The sequence below is a fragment of the Nothobranchius furzeri genome, chromosome 12 (genome assembly GCF_043380555.1).
Source record: "Nothobranchius furzeri strain GRZ-AD chromosome 12, NfurGRZ-RIMD1, whole genome shotgun sequence".
In the NCBI taxonomy this organism is placed as follows: domain Eukaryota; kingdom Metazoa; phylum Chordata; class Actinopteri; order Cyprinodontiformes; family Nothobranchiidae; genus Nothobranchius; species Nothobranchius furzeri.
Genome location: NC_091752.1, coordinates 69,125,917 through 69,147,807, shown reverse-complemented (window position 1 = coordinate 69,147,807; position 21,891 = coordinate 69,125,917). Strand labels below are relative to the sequence as shown.

At 43.5% G+C, this 21,891-nt stretch overlaps 2 protein-coding genes across 21 annotated transcripts in view; both read right to left on the bottom strand.

The window, feature by feature from the left end:
- Positions 1 to 2,270, bottom strand: part of LOC129157262 (zinc finger protein 84-like) — a 173,059-nt gene extending 170,789 nt beyond the window's left edge. For 4 of the 7 annotated variants that reach the window (XM_070542942.1, XM_070542944.1, XM_070542945.1 and 1 more), the window contains exon 1: positions 2,063 to 2,252. The gene's annotated coding sequence lies outside the window, so the exon portion shown is untranslated. Of the gene's footprint in view, positions 1 to 2,062 lie in introns of all 7 variants that reach the window. The other 3 variants (XM_070542947.1, XM_070542941.1, XM_070542940.1) reach the window with 3 other exon arrangements.
- Positions 2,271 to 14,560: 12,290 nt separating this feature from the next.
- The window catches only part of LOC129157291 (zinc finger protein 271-like), a 146,372-nt gene continuing 139,041 nt past the window's right edge, over positions 14,561 to 21,891 (bottom strand). For all 14 annotated transcript variants that reach the window (XM_070542898.1, XM_070542905.1, XM_070542897.1 and 11 more), the window contains one exon: positions 14,561 to 18,030. In XM_070542898.1, the coding sequence (XP_070398999.1) occupies positions 16,307 to 18,030 (1,724 nt within the window). In that variant the 3' untranslated portion in view covers positions 14,561 to 16,306. The remainder of the gene's footprint in view (positions 18,031 to 21,891) is intronic.

Genomic DNA, 21,891 nt, shown 5'->3' with positions numbered 1-21,891 from the left:
TAGTTGTATATTCACGCTTATGTGCTTAAAGGAAACTCCCGTTTATTGCAACCCGGACTTAATTTCTAGCATGCAGTACGTTTGTTTACTCACGCTGACAACTTTGGTGCTACTTGGATTCCCCGGGGTATTTACCGTAGGTCCATCGCCGAATCGCCGTCAGCGTATATCCATATAACGGGTGCGGACGGGCACCCATGGTGCAGCCTCGAAATAAGACATTATCTGCACCAAAACATCTTCATGTCGAAAGGTTTTGTTAGGAATCATTAACGTGATTCCCCTGTTCGTTTGGAGCGGGTCTGGTCTGGGATTTCTAGGCGTAAACAGACTAGCTGCGGCTAATCTAACCGGCGCTTTTAATGACGTCACTGCCGTGCGCCAGTCTGTTTTTATTAAGATTACCACCGGTAGATGTACCTTAAGCCTGATTTATGCTTCTCCGTCTGCGTCAGTGCGGAGACACGCAACGCCATTATCCGTCCTTGCGTAGGGCACGCAAGTACGTACGGAGTCGAGCCCACTTTTTTAAACATCCGTCGAACGAGACGGATTACGCAAGCTTGTGATTGGTCAGGATGCCGCTATTGTTTACAGCGCCACCATTGCAAAGAGAGCCGAGGATAACTAGCGGCAGACACGGAGAAGCTTGAAGAATACCTCGCGAAAAAAACTCTAAAAATATGAACGTTTAATTCCCCCGTGACTGGAGGAGTGAAACGATGCGCAGCAAGCATTTTATTTGTGGACGGAAATGACAGGAAACGTGGGTTTAGAGGTGGGAAGCGCATGAAGGGGTGGGAGAATGAGAGACAAATATGTCCCTGTTAAAAGTCTCTTATGTACACAAAAAACACAATATACACGATCTTGGACCGATGCATGACAGGATACCACAGAACAGCGCTACGCCCTCTGTTGTCCTGCAGGGCAATTGCTTTGCAACACTCTCCAGGAGACGGAGAAGTATGAGGGCAAAACGCTTCCGTCAATCCGTGCGTGTCTGTCCCTTGCGGAGCTGACAGTCCTACTGTGGAGAAATTCGTTTTCTCCCTTTATTGACCAACAGAGTTGTTCAAAAGTACAGAACAAAACATATGGCATTACATCTTATGACAAAAATGCACCTTAAACAGAGTTTAAGCAGCAAAACATCACTCTGCAAATAGTGTATATATAGTGAGACAATTCATGATTTTAAGTGTTAACTTTCACCAGTTTTTGTATGCACGTTTTAAAAAATGCTGATACTTGAAAGGTTTAAGCACTTTACACACAATTCTTAACATTTAATTTTTGTAATATAAATTGAGGAATGTTATTTTTTGAATAAACTTGTTCGATAAATGGGTGTTTTTAAAAAGTATCGAAATCGAGTATCGAGTATTTTTTCAAGTATCGAATCGAGTTTGAAATTTTAGTATCGTGACAACCCTACTTTCAAGGGAGTCCTGGCCAAGAGGCAGCTCCACGGACGTGTAATGTACATGAAAACACAGGAATCCCAGCTAAATGAACTTTAGGTGTGTTTTAGCAGAATGCTATTGTGTTTTCAGTATTATTATTGATTACTAAGTCATTATATTATACATTTACCCAGTAGAATGTGTCTTTCTAAAGTTGTATTTATTTTTATTTACATGTAAATATGCATCCCTGAAAAACATCTGCTTAACGAATGCTCTGAAACATCAGCTGGCATTTCTTTTTAGCCTGTTTTGTCTATTTAATACTTGCTACTTGGTTCATTTTCATGCTGAATGCTGTTGAGTAAACTTCTGTCTGTAGCAAGGAGCTGCCGTTGTGTGTGTGTGTTCTAGGGATCTCTTTATTAAAACTATTTAACTGTAATAAAATAGTTTGTTGATTTTAAACAGGAAAACCCCACTCGCGTTTTAGCGATAGCATGATGCTAACTCCATTAGGCCGCTAGCGTGCTTGCCCTCACAAAGAAACGGTGTCCACTCACCAAGTGAACTGCTCCACTCACTAAAGACGGTAAATGTTCCAGATCCAACTACGTTACTGACTGTACTACCGACTACTGACTACCAAAACTCACCAAGTCCACCGAGTTATCTCAGAACAGCACAGCTTCTAGGTCGTGTCTCGATGGCTTCCAAAGTTGAACCGTTCAAAACAAAAGTGATGTGTCGGTTACGAACGAAACGGCTCTAAGAGCCGGTGTTGTGCCATAAATCGACTCGCTGCCAAAAAATGATTAGCCACTAAAGAAAGGAAGGGGGAAAAAAATCAAATCACTGGAGAATTGTTTATTTACATTTATACAACGTTTACATTCAATACAGGGCGCCATTTTACATTGTTTATTTATTTTTTAGTATCAAGGCTGTAACATTAAGAAAGCCAGTTCTTAACTCAAACCATCTTTCAATCGCAAATATTGCAAAAAGGATTAATATATCCTCATTGTGAACGTTTAAGACAAATAGCAACACTTAAAACACTTAAAACAACTTCCGAACTGGAAAAAACTAAGCTAATCATTTTTTGGCAGTGAGTCGATTTATGGCACAACACCGGCTCTTTGAAGTGAACGACTGGAGCCGGTGTTGTGCCATAAATCGACGAAATTCCCCGGGATTTCGCCCTAAAACTCAGCATATCTAGCAATATGGACATTCAGAAAGCAGAGATAACCTCTTCCAGTACTTAAACAGATGTTTATCGCGGATATTAGTTTTTCCAGTTCGGAAGTTGTTTTAAGTGTTGCTATTTGTCTTAAACGTTCACAATGAGGATATATTAATCCTTTTTGCAATATTTGCGATTGAAAGATGGATTGTGGTAAGAACTGGCTTTCTTTATGTTACAGCCTTGATACTAAAAAATAAATAAACAATGTAAAGTGGCGCCCTGTATTGAATGTAAACGTCGTATAAATGTAAATAAACAATTCTCCAGCGATTTGATTTTTTCCCCTTCCTTTCTTTAGTCCACTTGGCCTGGAGCCACAGTTAACTAGTTTGGGGCACATCTTTACTTGAAAAATAGTATTTAAACTGATCAAGCTTTGGCTTTAATGACACTGTGTAGGTTAGGGTTGCTCACCCCATCTTCACATATATTTCTGCAAAGAAACATCCCGCACCACTACAATGTCAGGAAGAACACAAGAGCAAAGGAAGCCATTCAGAAAGTCATCAGTCCTCAAGCAGCATTGGTTTTAGACCAAAATGGATTCATTGTGATGGGTAAAACTCATTTGTTGTGTGTGTGCTTGTGTTGTTATTGCTGTGGCCAGAGCCGGATTAAATAAATGGACTACACTAGGCAGGCTGCATTTTATGGGCCCCCCTCCATCGATGTTATTTAATGAATTGAAATGTGAAACTTACCAAAGTTACTTATAAAAGTTCATTCACATTTTACGTAGCCTAGTCTTTGGTTACAAATTGGTTGTTTGTATGTAAAACATTCTATCAGACAATTTTATGATATTAATTATACGTCATTACACAGCTGTATTAAATGCTAATAAATTATCCTCATCTTATCCATTGGGAGTGTCAATGTCAAGGCGGTTCCAGTAAATAACCACTAGGTGTCATTATACTCTATAAACAGAGCAAATATATTCATCTTATTTGCTCTGTTTACATTTAATCAACACATTTAATTAAAAAGATTTTCTGCTAAATACAATAGCTTACAACATTTATAAATGTTGACAAATTAATCACATGATGGTGGAAAGACATTCAAGAAGAAATAGATTCATTTGAATGGACTGAAGCATGTTTTAAAGGCGCAAAAACAAACTATAAACACGCAGCTTAAATGATTACAGTATAAATTTTATACAATCTATAATCTTAAAAGAAAGTATTTTAATCAAATGAAAACGTTATCTTAAGTTTTGATCTTGCTTTGTGCTCATTCAGGCTGTTGTTGCCTCTGCTGAACCAGAAATTCTGTGTCAATTTTCTGAGTGTGAACTTATTGTTAGTTTTGTTATTTGAACATTAATAAAAATATTTAAAAATAAAAATTAATTAAACCAGCAACACTTACCAGGGAAACCATTTAGCATGCTCCACTCTGGGATAATCTTCAGCCTTCCAGCATCACAGGCCTCAGTCGCAGCAGAAACACGTCTAAAGAAATGTTCCTTGGTTAAGCTTCGGTTTGTGTCTCCACATTTCCTCTGTGATGCAGAGAAGTATGCAATATTTTGAGAGGGATGGTTTAGTCCAAAGTACTCACGCATTCTGTCATCAGTTTGGTTATGTACCACTGCAGGATCAGATGTAGCTTGTTAACACCCTTTCTGGGTCTAGAGGCTCCTGCTGTAAGACTAGATTGGGCTCATTTCTGGCTGGCTGCTCTTCTTCCAGTTCATCCTTCTGTGACGGCGTTGGTGCTACAGCATCTTCCACCGCATCTTCAGGCTGTGTCTGCTCTGGGTCTGGCCTCTGGCTCTGCTGACTCGAGCAGGTTCACAGCTGTCGGACGGCTGCCCGAGCAGCCCGACAGAAACTTCTGTAAAGCCCCCGCCGTCTCTTCTTTTGTTCCTCTTCATTTTTTTTCTTTTTACGTTTTGCCGCACCCGAAAGCATCGTGAAAGTTAGCCTACTCAAAAACACCTGCTAGCTTTGTTGTGTCCCGCTCTGACTGACCGCTTCTCTGACGTCCTTCATTGGGTGGCGCCCAAGTTGTAGAATACAGTCATGGGCTGGCGTTAATGTGACGTAGCTAATGTAACGGTCTATGGTTAAGATAAACAGTATCACTATTTTTAGTTAATTAATAAATATTGAAATAAACTGTAGATAGGAGTCCTATCCACAAATTATATCAAAGGAGATTTGTACATTTAATTTTAAATTAATTAATTTTTTATTTTGTCCCTCTGTCTGGGCCCCATCCAGCCAATCAGGCCCTAGGCTCGTGCCTACTTTGCCTTGGCATTTATCCGGCTCTGGCAGCATGTGTTGCTGCTGTGAGCTTGGAGCTAGAGAACGTCATGACATCACAGAGGAGCTACTGGTTCTGGTCCAGTGACACTTGGTGGTGACGTGTGAGCTGACTCACCTGGTAAATAACTTTTACATGAGTATTGTTTCTGTGGTAACAAAAGTGAATTAACTAATAACGTGCATTCCTGTAGGACACTCAGTGAAACATGGACGCTACACCATGAGGCAGGCACACGTGGAGATTCTATTGGAGCACATATGGTGAGCAACACAACACATTATTATTATTATTGTTCACTGTCCTGGATTTCTTTCTGCTTCTCATCATTAGCCTGGCTGACCACCACTGCAGGACACCTGACACCTCCTGTCATCTGGCTAAGAGAGCAGGTGCATCCTCAGTAACACACCTGTCACACACACCTGTAACCTATCAGCTCATCTGGCCGAGTAAATGACCTGGTGGCCATGGCTCTCCTTTTTCTTTTACTGAAACTTACATTCTTGTTTTCTACAGATCTGTGGACATCAGTTTCTCTGTGAAGACGTTTCAACTCCTGGTCCTGTCGTTCTGAGAGGAGGATTTGTCTCCTCCAAACAGCCTTAATCCATTTCCTCGCTTTCCTCTGGGTAAGGAGGGGGAGAAAAGTCCTCCCCTTCAAATGACTGCTCAGTCAAAAGAGCTAGCATAGCCCCGTTAGCCATCCGTCAAAATTGAAATGTGGGTGGAGTAAGACTGGGGGGGGGGGGGGCTTACCACAAGTGAAGAGCTAGTCTGGCTGCACTCAGACTAGCTGTTAGCACATCAGTCCAGAATTTTGTATGGCAAACCATTTTAACATTAAATCAATGATAGCAACTTTCAGTAAGAACGTTTATCCTAGGTCAAATAGTTACTAACAAGTCATTGAAATTACAATTATTATCAGCTAAATTGTTACCAGTGAGAACTAAATGTAAGATTTTTCGTAAAAACAACTGAGATTAAATGATAAACTCTAATTGTAGATAGCTGTGTGTGTGTGTGTGTGTGTGTGTGTGTGTGTGTGTGTGTGTGTGTGTGTGTGTGTGTGCGCGCTTACGGTTTGCAAGACCTATTTGTCAGGTTACACACCAGCATTATGACACCAATAGGTTTATGAGACCATTTTTGATGGTCTCGTAATTTGTGACTTTTAAAGTGTTGTAATCTTTGAAAAATATGAAAAGTAAACATTGTTAATATATTACTATAAACTTTGTAACAGCCATTATCATCTTATTTAGTTATTTCAGCAACTTAACCTTCCTTTAGTGTTTTATAGCCAATTTAAAAATTGGTTTCGTAAACCATATCGTGTGTGTTGTGTACAATATCAGAGCCCCCTGCTGGTAGAAAACTGCATAGCAGGGCTGATACTACCGATACAACTTAGCACCTCAGCAGCAGGACTTCTCCTGGCCTAATACTGACTTCTCACTAAAAAATATAAATTGCCATAATTTCATCATCGAAGGACACAGAGTCACGAAAATGTTTGTGGTTGTTTGTCATCCACCCCTAAATGACAATCAATAATCAGATGATGCCCCGCCTCCTCACAACAGAAAAAGTCGTGTTTACTCTGAAAGCTCCCAGTTGTACCCTTTTGATCTAACCAATATGAATCACTGCCAAATAAAAGTTGACATGTTGGGCTCACTTAGCATCCAGTACTGACAGGTGTTGAAAGAGGGCGGGGCTGTGGCGGTATGGCGAATTCAGGCGTAATGCCGTAGCAATACGTTTGCCTCTCATTTCCTCATTCCTCAACTTATCTGCAGGAAATTTTGCACGAGTGTGACTAATCTGACCTCAAACAGATATGATGCAAACATCCGGTGGGCGTGGTCTATTTTTTCAAATAGCGCCCCCTAGGTCCATTGAAACAGTAAGCCCCATGCCATGCTTTTACTGAGGATTATGAAAGTTGGTACACTTATGTAGTGTCTCAGAAACTACAAAAGTATCTATGGAGCCACTTTCCAAATCTGACAGGAAGTCGGCCATTTTAGTCACATGACTATTTCTTTTCTGTTTTGCACATGCTTAATTAGAGCTAACTTATCATAGAGTTTTTGACCTACAGACTTCAAAATGACTTATTTCACTCATAAGCCACTAGGAGTCAAAAGTTGTGAAAAACGTTCTCAAAAGTATAACTGTGTGGGCGTGGCTAAGCCTAAAATATTGACCCGTTGCGGCGTCAGTGGGTGTGAACTGTTTCTCTAAAATAGCAGGCCCCTAGGGCGATTAAAGCTATCAGCCTCATGCCATGCTTTTACTGAGGATTATGAAACTTGGTACACATATGTAGTGTCTGGCAGGTTTCAAAAGAGGGTGGGGCTTAAGGAGTATGGTGAATTTAGGCATCACACCATGGAATTACGTTTGCCTCTAATTTCCTCAATTCACATCTCATCTGTGCAAAATGTAATGTGATTTACACTAATCCAACCCCATACAGATAATTATACAGATTTTACATAGGCATGGCCTAGATTTAATATAGTGCTCCCTAGGACCATGACAACAGTCAGCTCTATGTCATGCTTCGACTGAGGATTATGAAATTTGGTACACTCATGATGTGTCTTGAGACTTACCAAAAAGTCTCCTGAAACCATGTTTCGAAACCAACAGGAAGTTGGTCATTTTGGTCAGATGATGCTATTTAGTCATTTTTACACATATTATATTTTAACTAACTTGTCCTAGGGCTTTAGGACTATGACCTAAAATTGATAAGCCATATGATTTACACAGCTGACATGTGTTAATGAAGTTAAAATAGTTTGTGTGAAGAATATAATTTTTATCTTCTCATGTGGATAAATGTAAAAATGTGTTTATTGCCTTTTTGTCACCTGTGCTCTGATTTTCTCTGTTTAGGACTGCAGGTGTCCAGGGTCAGGAGAGGCTTTACCGGCTGGTCCTCCTGGGAGAAAAGCCTTCTACGTCATCATGTTATTGTTATTTAGCTGTTTGATATTTGAACAACACATTTATTAAAACAAATACTGATAATTCTTTCTGGTCATTGATTTAATCTTACACTACAAGCAGTAGAGTTGTTATCATCTGTAATATATTTTAATGGTGGGCTGGTTTGATTAATATGTGTGATAGGCTGGCCGATCAACTGGTTAAGACACCAACCAGTCCTGCTACATCTACATACAAACAGTCCAAAGAACTGGGTGTGAGCGTAGCCTCTGTGTGGCCCTCCACATACGGCCCCTTGAACACCCAGATGGTCTGTTACACATACGTTTCTGGTTCTGATCAAGCGGCCAAGCAGTGAACAATATTTACATACAAACAGTCCCAAGTCAATATATACGTCTGTGGTACCAAGAACTGGGTGCGAGTGTAGCCTCATTGTGGTCCCCCACAACATGATGAACACGAGCTTTAAAAACTCTGGACATCTCCTGTGATTTAGATTCTTCATATATTTCCTGATATTTGGATTCTCTGGGTGAATCCCCAGTATTCGCACAGATAAGTGCATGTTAAGGTCGAGTGTTAAAGGGCCATTTTACTCAGAACATTTCTGGAATATCATTTTTGTCTTAACGAGTCTTCTTCCATTTTGTGTTGTCGTTTATCTCTCGTAGGGACGCTTTTTGGTTCTCGACCGGAAATGGGTGGCTTGCCAACTCCGGGTCGGGGGAGAGAGGTCCAACCTCAAGTGGAGGAGTTTAAGTATCTTAGGGTCTTGTTCACGAGTGAGGGTAGGAGGGATCGGGAGATCGACAGGCGGATTGGTTCAGCATCTGCAGTGATGCGGACGCTGAGCCGATCTGTCGTGGTGAAGAGGGAGCTGAGCCAGAAAGCCAGGCTCTCGATTTACCGGTCGATCTACGTCCCAATCCTCACCTATGGTCATGAGCTTTGGGTAAGGACCGAAAGAACGAGATCACGGACACAAGCGGCCGAAATGAGTTTCCTCCGTAGGGTGGCCGGGCTCAGCCTTAGAGATAGGGTGAGGAGCTCGGACATTCGGGAGGGACTCGGAGTAGAACCGCTGCTCCTCCGGCTCGAAAGGAGTCAGCTGAAGTGGTTTGGGCATCTGGTCAGGATGCCTCCTGGACGCCTCCCTGGGGAGGTGTTTCGGGCATGTCCTGCCGGCAGGAGGCCCCCGGGTCGACCCAAGACACGTTGGAGAGGTTACATCTCCAATCTGGTCCGGGAACTTCTTGGGGTCCTGCCGGAGGAGCTGGTGGAGGTGGCCGGGGAGAGGACGGTCTGGAGCTCCCTAGTTGGGATGCTGCCCCCGCGACCCGGACCCGGATAAGCGGAGGAAGACGATGACGACGAGGGACGCTTTTTGTTGATAAAATGTTTGTTTTGTCAAATATGATTTGGTGTACTGCTCCCTTTTTTATTTTATTTTTTGCACTCACGTACCTGTGTTAGCCCTCCCAGGATCCCAGACCTGGTTGAGGTTGTAACAGAAGAACTTGTTTTATGCATTGTGTGTAAATAAACTCAAGTTTGGAGGAAGACATTGTCTCAGCCCATTGTTTGATCTAGCGTGATCACTCTCCGTACCTAAAATAATAACAGTCGTGGGGCTCTAGGTTCACACTTGTATCAAATTAATATGTATTCAATTTGCTTTCTTTCGCTGAATTTCTACTTTGTTCTTGATGGTCGCACGTGTAGCATCGTAAATGGCCTCATTTTGTGGGGCAAAGGTCACTCTTTCCAGCTGGGTCACAGCTGGGTCGAGCTGTAACTTCCATCCACAGATTAAACCACCAGGAGCCGAATAGTCTACAGTAACACCGTCTTCAATCTGACTGTTTATCTGTTTGCTGTTCCATCACGAGATGAAGGACCTTCAACTCTAATCAAATAATTTAATAAACTCTTTTGGTTTACTATAATCATCATAAATGATCATCATGGTTCATTATAAATGTATTTTTAACTAATCAAATGACTGATTATTCTTTGGTTAATAATAATTATTACTTATGATAATCAGTAATGTGTGTTCAGTAACCAGAAGGTCTTTTGCACGTGTTTACACCTCATGCAGGACTCACTTCAAGGTAACTGCCTCACATGTCTTCCATAGTCATGCTTCCTGTCTCTGAGAGGGCGTGTTCTGAGGTTTTGTTAAAACCAAAGCTCCACAGCTTAAGTTCAGTTCTTGAACCAAGCTGATACTTCTTCGTGGCAACGAGAGTATCCCAGAGGAGAAGGGTCGGCCGCCTGACTCCTCACTAAGCGCTCTCTCACGCCGATAGAATAGCTCTGAATAAACACACCTATAACCAGCTGACACTACGAGATTCCTTAAGAAATCTGCCCGGATGCAAAGCCACATCTACCTGTGCACCTCACGGCAACTCTAGGACCAGAGAAAGTCGGTACCCTTGGTTATCTGCCTGACCTGAGTACCCCCGAGGCTGACAACATCCTCCAGACCTCCAGATCCACACAGAGGGTCGTCTGAACGGTGAGGTAGAACACAGATTGCGTCCGATGTTGTTCTCTCTAAGAAACCATCAGTTAGCTGCAAAACCAACGTTTCACCCAGAACGCGTTCTCCCTCTGAAAGAAAGCTTCTGAGATTTCATTCACGCATCCAAACCTCATCATTCCACTTAGTTTTCCATCCAGACACAGGGGTTGCTTTAATAACAAGTTTTAATATCAAAATTGTTGTTCAAATTTGTCATTTATAAATTGTTATTCATAAATTGTCTATTTTAAGTTGTCAGATTTTAAATTGTTAGTAATAAATTCTTAAATTTTTAAACCTGACTCTTCTTTGAATGAAACACAGAATGGTGTGCATTTTCAGTTATTGAATCAGCAAAGAACCTTATTAAGTCTTCTGTTTAATAAATAAACTTTTGCCCCTGGTAGGGTCTCCCATGACAAATTGGTCTTAGGTGAAGGGTGAGACAAAGAACGGTTCGAAGGATCTTTCATGGCGGTTAAAATGAAGAGTCGGAGTACCCGGCCCGGAGGGTTACCGGGGTCCCACCCTGGAGCCAGGCCTGGGGTTGGGGCCCGTGAGCGAGCGCCTGGTGGCCGGGCTTTCGCCCATGGGGCCCGGCCGGGCCCAGCCCGAACCGGATACATGGGCTCGTCCAACTGTGGACCCACCACCCGCAGGAGGAACATGAAGGGTCCGGTGCAATGCGAATCGGGTGGCAGACCAAGGCGGGAGCCTTGGCGGTCCAATCCCCGGACAAGAAAACTAGTTTTTGGGACGTGGAACGTCACCTCGCTGGCGGGGAAGGAGCCGGAGCTTGTGGCAGAGGTTGAGCGGTACCGGCTAGATATAGTCGGACTCACCTCGACACATTGCATTGGCTCTGGAACCCGAGACCTGGAGAGGGGTTGGACACTCTACTTTGCTGGAGTTGCTCCGGGTGAGAGGCGGAGGGCTGGGGTTGGCTTTTTCTTAGCTCCGAGACTCTCTGCCTGTGTGTTGGGGTTTACCCCGGGGGACAAGAGGGTAGCTTCCTTGCGCCTTCGGGTCGGGGAACGGGTCCTGACTGTTGTTTGTGCTTATGGGCCAAATATCAGTTCAGAGTACCCACCCTTTTTGGAGTCCCTGGGACGAGTGCTAGATAGTGCTCCATCAGGGGACTCCATTGTCCTGCTGGGAGACTTCAATGCTCACGTGGGCAATGACAGCTTGACCTGGAGGGGTGTGATTGGGAGGAACGGCCCACCTAATCTGAACTCGAGCGGTGTTTTGTTATTGGACTTCTGTGCAAGCCGCAGTTTGGCCATAACGAACACCATGTTCGAACATAAGGATGCCCACCGGTACACTTGGTACCAGGGCAGCCTAGGTCACAGGTCGATGATAGATTTTGTAGTCGTATCATCTGACCTGCGGCCGTATGTTTTGGACACCCGAGTGAAGAGAGGGGCGGAGCTGTCAACTGATCACCACCTGGTGGTGAGTTGGATCAGATGGCAAGGGAACATGCCGCGTAGACCTGGCAGACCCAAACGCATAGTGAGGGTCTGCTGGGAACGCCTGGCAGAAGAACCTGTCAAGACGGTCTTCAACTCCCACCTCCGGCAGAGCTTTGACCACGTCCCGAGAGCAGTGGGGGACATTGAGTCCGAGTGGGCCTTGTTCCACTCTGCGATTGTCGAGGCGGCTGTTGCTAGCTGTGGCCGTAAGGTGGCCGGTGCCAGTCGTGGTGGCAACCCCCGTACCCGCTGGTGGACACCAGAGGTTCGGGGAGCCGTCAGGCTGAAGAAGGAGGCCTACAGGGCGTGGCTGGTCTGTGGGTCTCCGGAGGCAGCAGACAGGTACCGGATAGCCAAGCGGGGTGCAGCAGTGGCAGTTGCCGAGGCAAAATCTCGGGCGTGGGAGGAGTTTGGTGAGGCCATGGAGAAAGACTATCGATCGGCTCCAAAGAGGTTCTGGCAAACTGTCCGGCGCCTCAGGAGAGGAAGGCAGCAACTCGCTCACACTGTTTACAGTGGGGATGGGGAGCTGCTGACGTCAACTGAGGCTATAGTCGGACGGTGGAAAGAATACTTTGAGGAGCTCCTCAATCCCACCAATGCGCATTCCGAGGAGGAACCAGAGCTGGGAGGCCTGGGGATGGACTGTCCGATCTCGGGGGCAGAAGTTGCTGAGGTAGTCAAACAACTACACAGCGGCGGAGCCCCGGGGGCGGATGAGGTTCGTCCTGGGTATCTCAAGGCTATGGATGTTGTAGGGCTGTCATGGTTGACACGTCTCTACAACATTGCGTGGTCATCGGGGGCAGTTCCTAGGGAGTGGCAGACCGGGGTGGTGGTCCCCATCTTTAAGAAGGGTGACCTGAGGGTGTGTTCCAACTATAGGGGGATCACACTCCTCAGCCTCCCTGGAAAGGTCTACGCCAAGGTACTGGAGAGGAGGGTCCGATCGATAGTTGAATCTCAGATAGAGGAGGAGCAATGTGGTTTTCGTCCTGGCCGTGGAACTGTGGACCAGCTCTATACCCTTGCAAGGGTGATGGAGGGGGCATGGGAGTTTGCCCAACCAATCCACATGTGTTTTGTGGATTTGGAGAAGGCTTATGACCGTGTCCCCAGGGGCACCCTGTGGGGGACACTCCAGGAGTATGGGGTGGGTGGCTTTCTGTTAAGGGCCATTCAGTCCCTTTACCAGAGGAGCGTGAGTTTGGTCCGCATAGCCGGTAGTAAGTCGGACCTGTTCCCAGTGAGGGTTGGACTCCGCCAGGGCTGCCCTTTGTCACCGGTTCTGTTCATCACTTTTATGGACAGAATTTCTAGACGCAGCCGTGGTGTGGAGTGTGTCGAGTTTGGTGGCAGGAGAATCTCGTCTCTGCTTTTTGCGGATGATGTGGTCCTCCTAGCTTCATCCAGCTCTGACCTTCAGCTCTTGCTGGGTAGGTTCGCGGCCGAATGTGAAGCGGCTGGGATGAGGATCAGCACCTCCAAATCTGAGACCATGGTTCTCGACCGGAAAAGGGTGGCTTGCCAACTCCGGGTCGGGGGAGAGGTCCTACCTCAAGTGGAGGAGTTTAAGTATCTCGGGGTCTTGTTCACGAGTGAGGGTAGGAGGGATCGGGAGATCGACAGGCGGATTGGTTCGGCGTCTGCAGTGATGCGGACGCTGAGCCGATCTGTTGTGGGGAAGAGGGAGCTGAGCCAGAAAGCCAGGCTCTCGATTTACCGGTCGATCTACGTCCCAATCCTCACCTATGGTCATGAGCTTTGGGTAATGACCGAAAGAACGAGATCGCGGATACAAGCGGCCGAAATGAGTTTCCTCCGTAGGGTGGCCGGGCTCAGCCTTAGAGATAGGGTGAGGAGCTCGGACATTCGGGAGGGACTCGGAGTAGAACCGCTGCTCCTCCGGATCGAAAGGAGCCAGTTGAGGTGGTTTGGGCATCTGGTCAGGATGCCTCCTGGACGCCTCCCCGGGGAGGTGTTTCGGGCATGTCCTGCCGGCAGAAGGCCCCCGGGTCGACCCAGGACACGTTGGAGAGGTTACATCTCCAATCTGGTCCGGGAACGCCTTGGGGTCCTGCCGGAGGAGCTGGTGGACAAGGCCGGGGAGAGGACGGCCTGGAGCTCCCTAGTTGGGATGCTGCCCCCGCGACCCGGACCCGGATAAGCGGAGGAAGACGAGACGAGACGAGACTTTTGCTATTAATTTAAACATCTTAAATTAAATATTAATCCGTAGATTAAATATAAACTAAGCTCGTTGGTGTATGAACTTCTATCGATTATATTAATATCCTAGATGTTTATATATGATAGAAGCTTCATATGTTAACTTGTTTGTCTTTCTCAGAATCTAACAAAGCTGATAGCAACAGCGTTAGTTCTAGTATGTAGATTAACCCTACACACGTGTGAACCATGTGCACAAACACATTCAGTGCAAACACACACGCACACACATGCAGTTAAATGTCTTAAATTAAATTGTGTGCATTAATCTTATAGTACAAGCAGTAGAGTTGTTATCATCTGTAATATGTTTTAATGGTGGGCTGGTTTGATTAATATGTGTGATAGGCTGGCCGATCAACTGGTTGAGACGCCAACCAGTCCTGCTACATCTACATACAAACAGTCCAAAGAACTGGGTCAAGTCAACTTTATTCATATAGCACTTTATAACAGCATAAAAGCTGACCAAAGTGCTTAACAAGACAAAACAAACAGAAGTTCCCTAAAAATTCTAAAAACAAGATAAAAAGTTCATCACAAGGTAAAAACATGATAAAACAAACATATCAAACTGACATAAAAGCTATTAAAAACAGATGCATTCTGGTGTGAGCGTAGCCTCTGTGTGGCCCTCCACATACGGCCCCTTGAACACCCAGATGGTCTGTTACACATACGTTTCTGGTTCTGATCAAGCGGCCAAGCAGTCAACAATATTTACATACAAACAGTCCCAAGTCAATATATACGTCTGTGGAACCAAGAACTGGGTGTGAGTGTAGCCTCATTGTGGTCCCCACAACATGATGAACACAAGCTTTAAAAACTCTGGACATCTTCTGTGATTTAGATTCATCATATATTTCCCCCAGTTTCAGCTGAGTGTCTCATTTAGTAACAAAACATGATTGTGAACTAGAGGTGTGAATCTTCACTTGTCTCCCGATTCGATTCAATTACGATTATTGGGTCAACGATTCAATTCGATTCGATACCCCGATGCATCACGATTATTTCATATTGATTTGTTTTCATTGATAAACAGAAGATGTCAAATAATTGCTTTTTATTTTTTTATCAAAAACGTAACTGACACAACCTGCCATCCCTCAAAAGCTCTCCATTCACAACAGGTTAGGACAAAACATTTAAACATTTAAGAAGATTTAACAAAGTAAAACATCTGTTTCCTCGTTCAGCACCACGCCTCAGGCTGAGAAAAACGCTTTGCAAAAACTCACAAAATCTAAAAAAGTACTGAAAACCTACAGGACACATAATGTAATAATAAAATACATAATGGGTTCATATATGAGTGTTTCATGTCTCTGAGCAGCTCTAGATTCAGATGTTTATGCCACAGTTGAAGGGTGTCAGAAATAACACCAAATGAAATGTTTGACTTAGTTTCATTTGAACCCAGTGGTTCATTTCTGAAATGTTGGAGAATGAATCAAGTTCTGTTTGATGCAGAAAATAATAAAACATAAAACAAATTCTACACTTCCAATAATATTTAAGATGTGTGTTTTATTCTTTCTGATAATAACACCAGCAGAAGGCTGTGGGCTGGATTAGGATTAAATTACCCAGCTGATGGATCTCTTTCACTAACCAGCTAACTACAAACCTTTCCAATAACCTGTCCTGTGGGACCCTCACCATGTAACCCTCATGTCCATGCTGTCTCTGGAGGAGCAGATAGGAAACAAGATCTCCTGTAACTTAAAATGAACCAAAGATTCCTTTAAGTTCCTCATTCCGCTGAATTTAACATCAGTTTATCATCATGAAACAAAAGAATAAAGTGGAACAAGAACTTCTATATTCTATTTCTCTCTCCTTTTAATTTCTCCGTGTCCCTAAATAAAAGACAGATGATTACGCTGCAGCCGCCGTCATTGACCCCGCCCCCTCCCCAAGACCGGATCATCTCTCTCTCTCTCTCTCTGTTTATTATATAGCCCATTTCATACACAAAACGGTAGCCCAATGTGCTTCACATAGTTAAATAGTTAAAAGTAGCTCACGGGCCAAAAAAGGTTGGAGACCCCTTCAATAGATGGTTCAGCCCTAGTGGATGCTTAGATGATTGTTTAAAGTTTTCTTTCAGCTAAATCTTCGTCCACAGAGCTCAAAAGCAAAAGGCTTCTGTCCTTTATGGACTCTTTTGTGACCGTTTAAACTGATCTTTTGGGTAAATCTTTTCCACCGAACTCACAGGCGAAAAGCCAGTGTGGACTCTCATGTGACTGTTTAAAGTTGACTTTAAGCTAAATTTCTTTCCACAAATCTCACAAGGAAAGGGCTTCTCTCCAGTGTGGACTCTCATGTGGTTGTTTAAAGTTCCCTTTTCACTAAATCTATTACCACAGACCTCACAGGCAAAAGGCTTCTCTCCAGTGTGGACTCTCATGTGTATGTTTAAATTTCCCTTTTCACTAAATCTATTACCACAGAGCTCACAAGCAAAAGGCTTCTCTCCAGTGTGGACTCTCATGTGACTGTTTAAATGTGTCTTTTGGCTAAATCTCGTTCCACAGAGCTCACAAGGAAAGGGCTTCTCTCCAGTGTGGACTCTCATGTGTTTGTTTAAACTTCCCTTTTCACTAAATCTATTACCACAGACCTCACAAGCGAAAGGCTTCTCTCCAGTGTGGACTCTCATGTGACTGTTTAAAGTGGTCTTTTTGCTAAATCTTTTTACACAGAGCTCACAGGCGAAAGGCTTCTGTCCAGTGTGGACTCTCATGTGTTTGTTTAAACTTCCCTTTTCACTAAATCTATTACCACAGACCTCACAAGCGAAAGGCTTCTCTCCAGTGTGGACTCTCATGTGAATGTTTAAATTTGTCTTTTGGCTAAATCTTTTTACACAGAGCTCACAAGGAAAGGGCTTCTGTTCAGTGTGGACTCTCATGTGTATGTTTAAACTTCCCTTTTCACTAAATCTATTACCACAGAGCTCACAGGCAAAAGGCTTCTCTCCAGTGTGGACTTTCATGTGACTGTTTAAAGTTGACTTTAAGCTAAATTTCTTTCCACAGAGCTCACAAGGAAAGGGCTTCAGTCCAGTGTGGACTCTCATGTGTTTGTTTAAACTTCCCTTTTCACTAAATCTATTACCACAGAGCTCACAAGCAAAAGGCTTCTCTCCAGTGTGGACTTTCATGTGACTGTTTAAATGTGGCTTTTGGCTAAATCTCGTTCCACAGAGCTCACAAGGAAAGGGCTTCTGTCCTGTGTGGATTCCAATGTGACTGTTTAAATGTGTCTTTTGGCTAAATCTCATTCCACAGATATCACAAGGAAAGGGCTTCTGTCCTGTGTGGACTCTCATGTGTGTGTTTAAAGTTGACTTTAAGCTAAATCTCGTTCCACAGAGCTCACAAGGAAAGGGCTTCTGTCCTGTGTGGACTCTCATGTGACAGTTTAAAGTTGTCTTTTGGCTAAATCTCGTTCCACAGAGCTCACAAGGAAAGGGCTTCTGTCCTGTGTGGACTCTCATGTGACTGTTTAAAGTTGTCTTTCGGCTAAATCTTGTTCCACAGAGCTCACAAGCAAAAGGCTTCTCTCCTGTGTGGACGCTCATGTGTGTGGTTAAATTAGTCTTTTGGTGAAACCTTTGTCCACAGTGCTCACAGGCAAAATGTTTCTGCTTTGTCTGGACTCTCGTGTGTTTGTTTAAATGTGTTTTTTGGCTAAAGGATTGAAACCTGGCAGCATCAGTCTCCTTATTCAAATGGAGATGCTCTCCCTCCATACTAGACCAGAGTTTCTCCTGTTCCTCCTTTTTGTGGAGAAAATCTAGGTGCTGGTGGTTGACACGAGCACTCTGTTCTTCTGAAGCTTCTTCTTTAACCAGAACCACCTGTTGAAAATCTGTAGGAAACACAGAAACATATTATGTGAATTACAGACAGCTGTAACTGTGTTTTCACACATATAACAGTTGTATTATTTCTTTAAACTGACAGTAGAATGAAATGTATTTACAACTGGAAACTGAACTTTGAGCCTCTATAAATCATATGAGCCTTAACCCTCAGGCTTCACTTTAATTTTCATACAAGAGTCATTAGAGGACAAAAACGTCCGCTTGTAAAAGTGGCTATAAAAAATGTATACATTCATGTTTTTTTTTTTTTTTACTTTTTTCATAGATCTGTTGAACAACTTCAGCCCTGCTCAAACATAAAAAATTCAATCATTTTGAAGCTTTTAACCCCTGAAATGCCAGTTTGAATACTCAAATGTCATTGATGTAATTTATGAAGAAGAAAAAAACAGCACCGAGTTATTTTCTAAAAAAAAAACCAGGTAACGAAACCGTTTCTGTGTTTTAAAAAGAACGACAGCATAGAATCAGCCTTGGATAAGTCAAGAGTCTAGCAAAATATCACATTTTATGCTTTTTTAGTTTTTGTGTAGCAGATTTAAAATTTACCACCCTCTTGTGCCTGTTATGGACAAAAACGTCCCATTGACTTCAATGCAAACCACAGTTTTTGATCCTGCATTATCTGCAGCAAATATTCATGCTTTCTACGATGTAATGGTTTCATTTTGGACAAAAGTGGTCAAATTTATGATTTTTACTGTTCACCACCAAATTCAGTCATTTCTTCATATGTTGCCCAGGCGAGAAAGTTTACACATTTCTATAGATCTTCTGCTTTTTTTATTGAAGTCAGAAGCTCAGCATGTAAACAAAACACAGTTTCACTCTCCTACTGAACATCAAAGGGTAGAAAACAAAAACAATATGTTTATGCACCTGGCTGGAGCTCAGGCACATCCAAACTCTTTGTAGTTCAGTTTGTTATGAAAGGGCAGAAGTGTGAATGCATGCATGTGAAGTGACTCCTTGGAGCTCTTCGGTCATCTCCAAAATGACACGTTTTCCCTGGCCGACCTCTGCAGCCTCACCAGCAGCTTTCCCTGTGTTAACCTGACACTTGCAGGCATAGGAAGTGGCAACATCAGCAGTGACCCAGAGTTTCAATCCGTACTTTGCTGGTTTACTTGGCATATGTTGGCGAAACTTGCTCCTGCCTCTGAAAGGGACAAGCTGCTCATTAGCACACACATCTAACCCAGTGTTGAAAAGCATTTGGAGGCGATGGGTCCACATGTCCCAAATCGAGCGGATAGGGGCCAGCTTGTCCTGCCTGAGACGGGAAGGCCTGTTCAGCTCATCATCAAACCGGAGGGTGGAGTTGATCATCTTGAATTTGGTGTCTCATGGTGGCCAGGAAGATTGCACGTCCACAGTGGTCATCCCAAAGGCTGCAGGTGGATTCCCCGTTGGACTGGTACACACCAGCCAAAATCAGGAGCCCAATGTATGCTCTCACTGCGATGTCATCAATATCCCACCAGATCTTCACCACACGTCTTCCATTTAGATTTGTCATGTTGACGATGATTTCAGTCATTTCTGGAGTAAAGAATAAATCAAAGGAGGATACCACATCGTAAATACGTGTGATGGTGTAACGTGTTGGCCCAGGATTCAAACATCTTGCAGCAGGAACATAGTGGGAAGTTTCTGCGTTAGTAGGAAACCAGACTTGCCCACTTTTAGAAATCCATCCTGGAGCAGGATCCGTTGTCCTCCCTTCTCTTTCACTGGACAGGTCAGGAGAAGAAGTCAAGGAAACAGAATGGTCTGACTCCACCTCAAAGTCCACTGAAGATGTTTCACTCTCCTCATTTTCTCCAGGAGTATCAGGCTGCAGGAGCTGATCCAGAACTTGTTCCACAGAGAGATGCCTCTTCATTTAGCTCCGTGGCTTTCACAGAAGTGAAATGACCAGATAACCAGACTACAAGGAGTTTGAATGTGGCAGGTGCATAAACATACTAATTGTTTTTGTTTTCTACACTTTGAAGTTCAGTAGGAGAGTCAAACTGTGTTTTATTTACTTATCAGAGGTCAGGTTGGCCTTTTGACTTCAATAAAAACAGCAGAAGATCTAAAGAAATGTGTAAACTTTCTCGCCTGCGCAACATATGGAGACATGACTGAATTCTACTTTTGTCCAAAATGAAACCATAACATCACAGAAAGCATGATTATTTGTTGCAGATGATACAGGATCAAAACCTGTGGTTTGCATTAAAGTCAATGGGACGTTTTTGTCCTCTAATGGCTCGAGTGTATAGTAGGGCTGAAACGATTCCTCGAGTACCTCGAATAATTCGAGTACAAAAAATCCTCGAGTCAAATTCTCTGCCTCGAGGATTCGTTTAATTCATGTTTAATTAATTCATGGCTTTGCAATCGCCCGGGGTCATGTGTCACCCAGACTGAAATAAGTGACGCACATGCCCACTGGACTGAATGCACACCCGAGTAGCGAATGCAACTTAACTTTCTCTTAAGCCATGGCGGACAACTTGAACCCTGGAGTGCGAAAAAGACAGAAAAAGTCAAAGGTGTGGGACCATTTTTCACGTCGTAAGGCGGAAAACGTAGTCCAGTGTAAATACTGTAAAATGGATTTAGCCTACCACAACACCACATCCTCCGTGCTGCAGCACCTGTAAATGTCACTTCTGCAAGCGGACTCGGAGCCTCTACAAGTTAATGCATTTTAGCCTGTATTTCTATACATTCTGCGGACACTGTGCGACTTTTTCGTTTGTAGCACTCAGTTTCAGCTCACACCGTACGTCTGGTAGCAACACGTCGGACTTAAAATGTGCTAAAAATAGCATTTTTACACAATATGTCAGACTTTTTATTGTGTTGTTATTGATATTTGTTGTCCCTCGGGATTGCTGCAGGAGGACACGGGTATTTATGAGTGGCGGAGGAAAATGAAAGAAAGTAAATAAATGTTTTGTGATCAGTATAATTTGACAAAACCACGGTAAACATGCTTTCGACAATCCTTGTTAGTGTGAGAAAAAAGAGTGTAGAAATTAAAACGGACGTGTGTTAATAGGGAAACAGCCGGCGAGCTGTTGGCGCATGTGCCGTGAACGGTTCTGGTTCTGTTTGGGCCGCAGCCGCTCGCAACGCTACTTCAACAGTTATCCTCTGGCTCGCCGGCTAGCAGATTCTCGCACGAGGGGAAAATTGGCTCAGGCTGTATACTTATTTTTTGCACAGGCATTTGTTTACTGTGAAGTAAAGTTGAAGTGCTGAAGTTTTGAAAACTAAATTTGAATAAAACTTGAAGAATAACTGGCAATTGCTTGCTCATTTTAAGAGGTCTTTCATAATTATAACATGCTATTTGATATAATGGTTTACAAACACAAAAGGGTAATTTATTAGAGTACTCGATTAATCAAAAAAAAAGATTCGATAGAGTACTCGATTACAAAAATATTCGATAGCTGCAGCCCTAGTGTATAGTAAATTTTAAATCTGTTGCTATGTAAAAACTATAAATGCAAAAAATTCTAAAGTTTAGATATTTCATAACATAATCAAGACTGATTTGTACTAAACACCCCAGGCAAAAAAAAAAGTCTTTTCTAGAAAATAACTCAGTTTTAGTGTTTTTTTCATGAATCGGGGTGATGTGGGTGTGTTTGGAGGACTTGGTCAGAAGCTGAGCACAGGCGTTCTGAACCACCTGTAGACGGTTCAGGGAGGTTCTGCTCAGACACGTGAAAAGAGAGTTACAGTAGTCTAAGCGTGAGGAGATGAAGGTGTGGAGAACTGTCTCAAGTTCAGAGCGGGACAGAATGGGACTCAGCTGTAAGGGAAAAATGAGGTTCTTACAT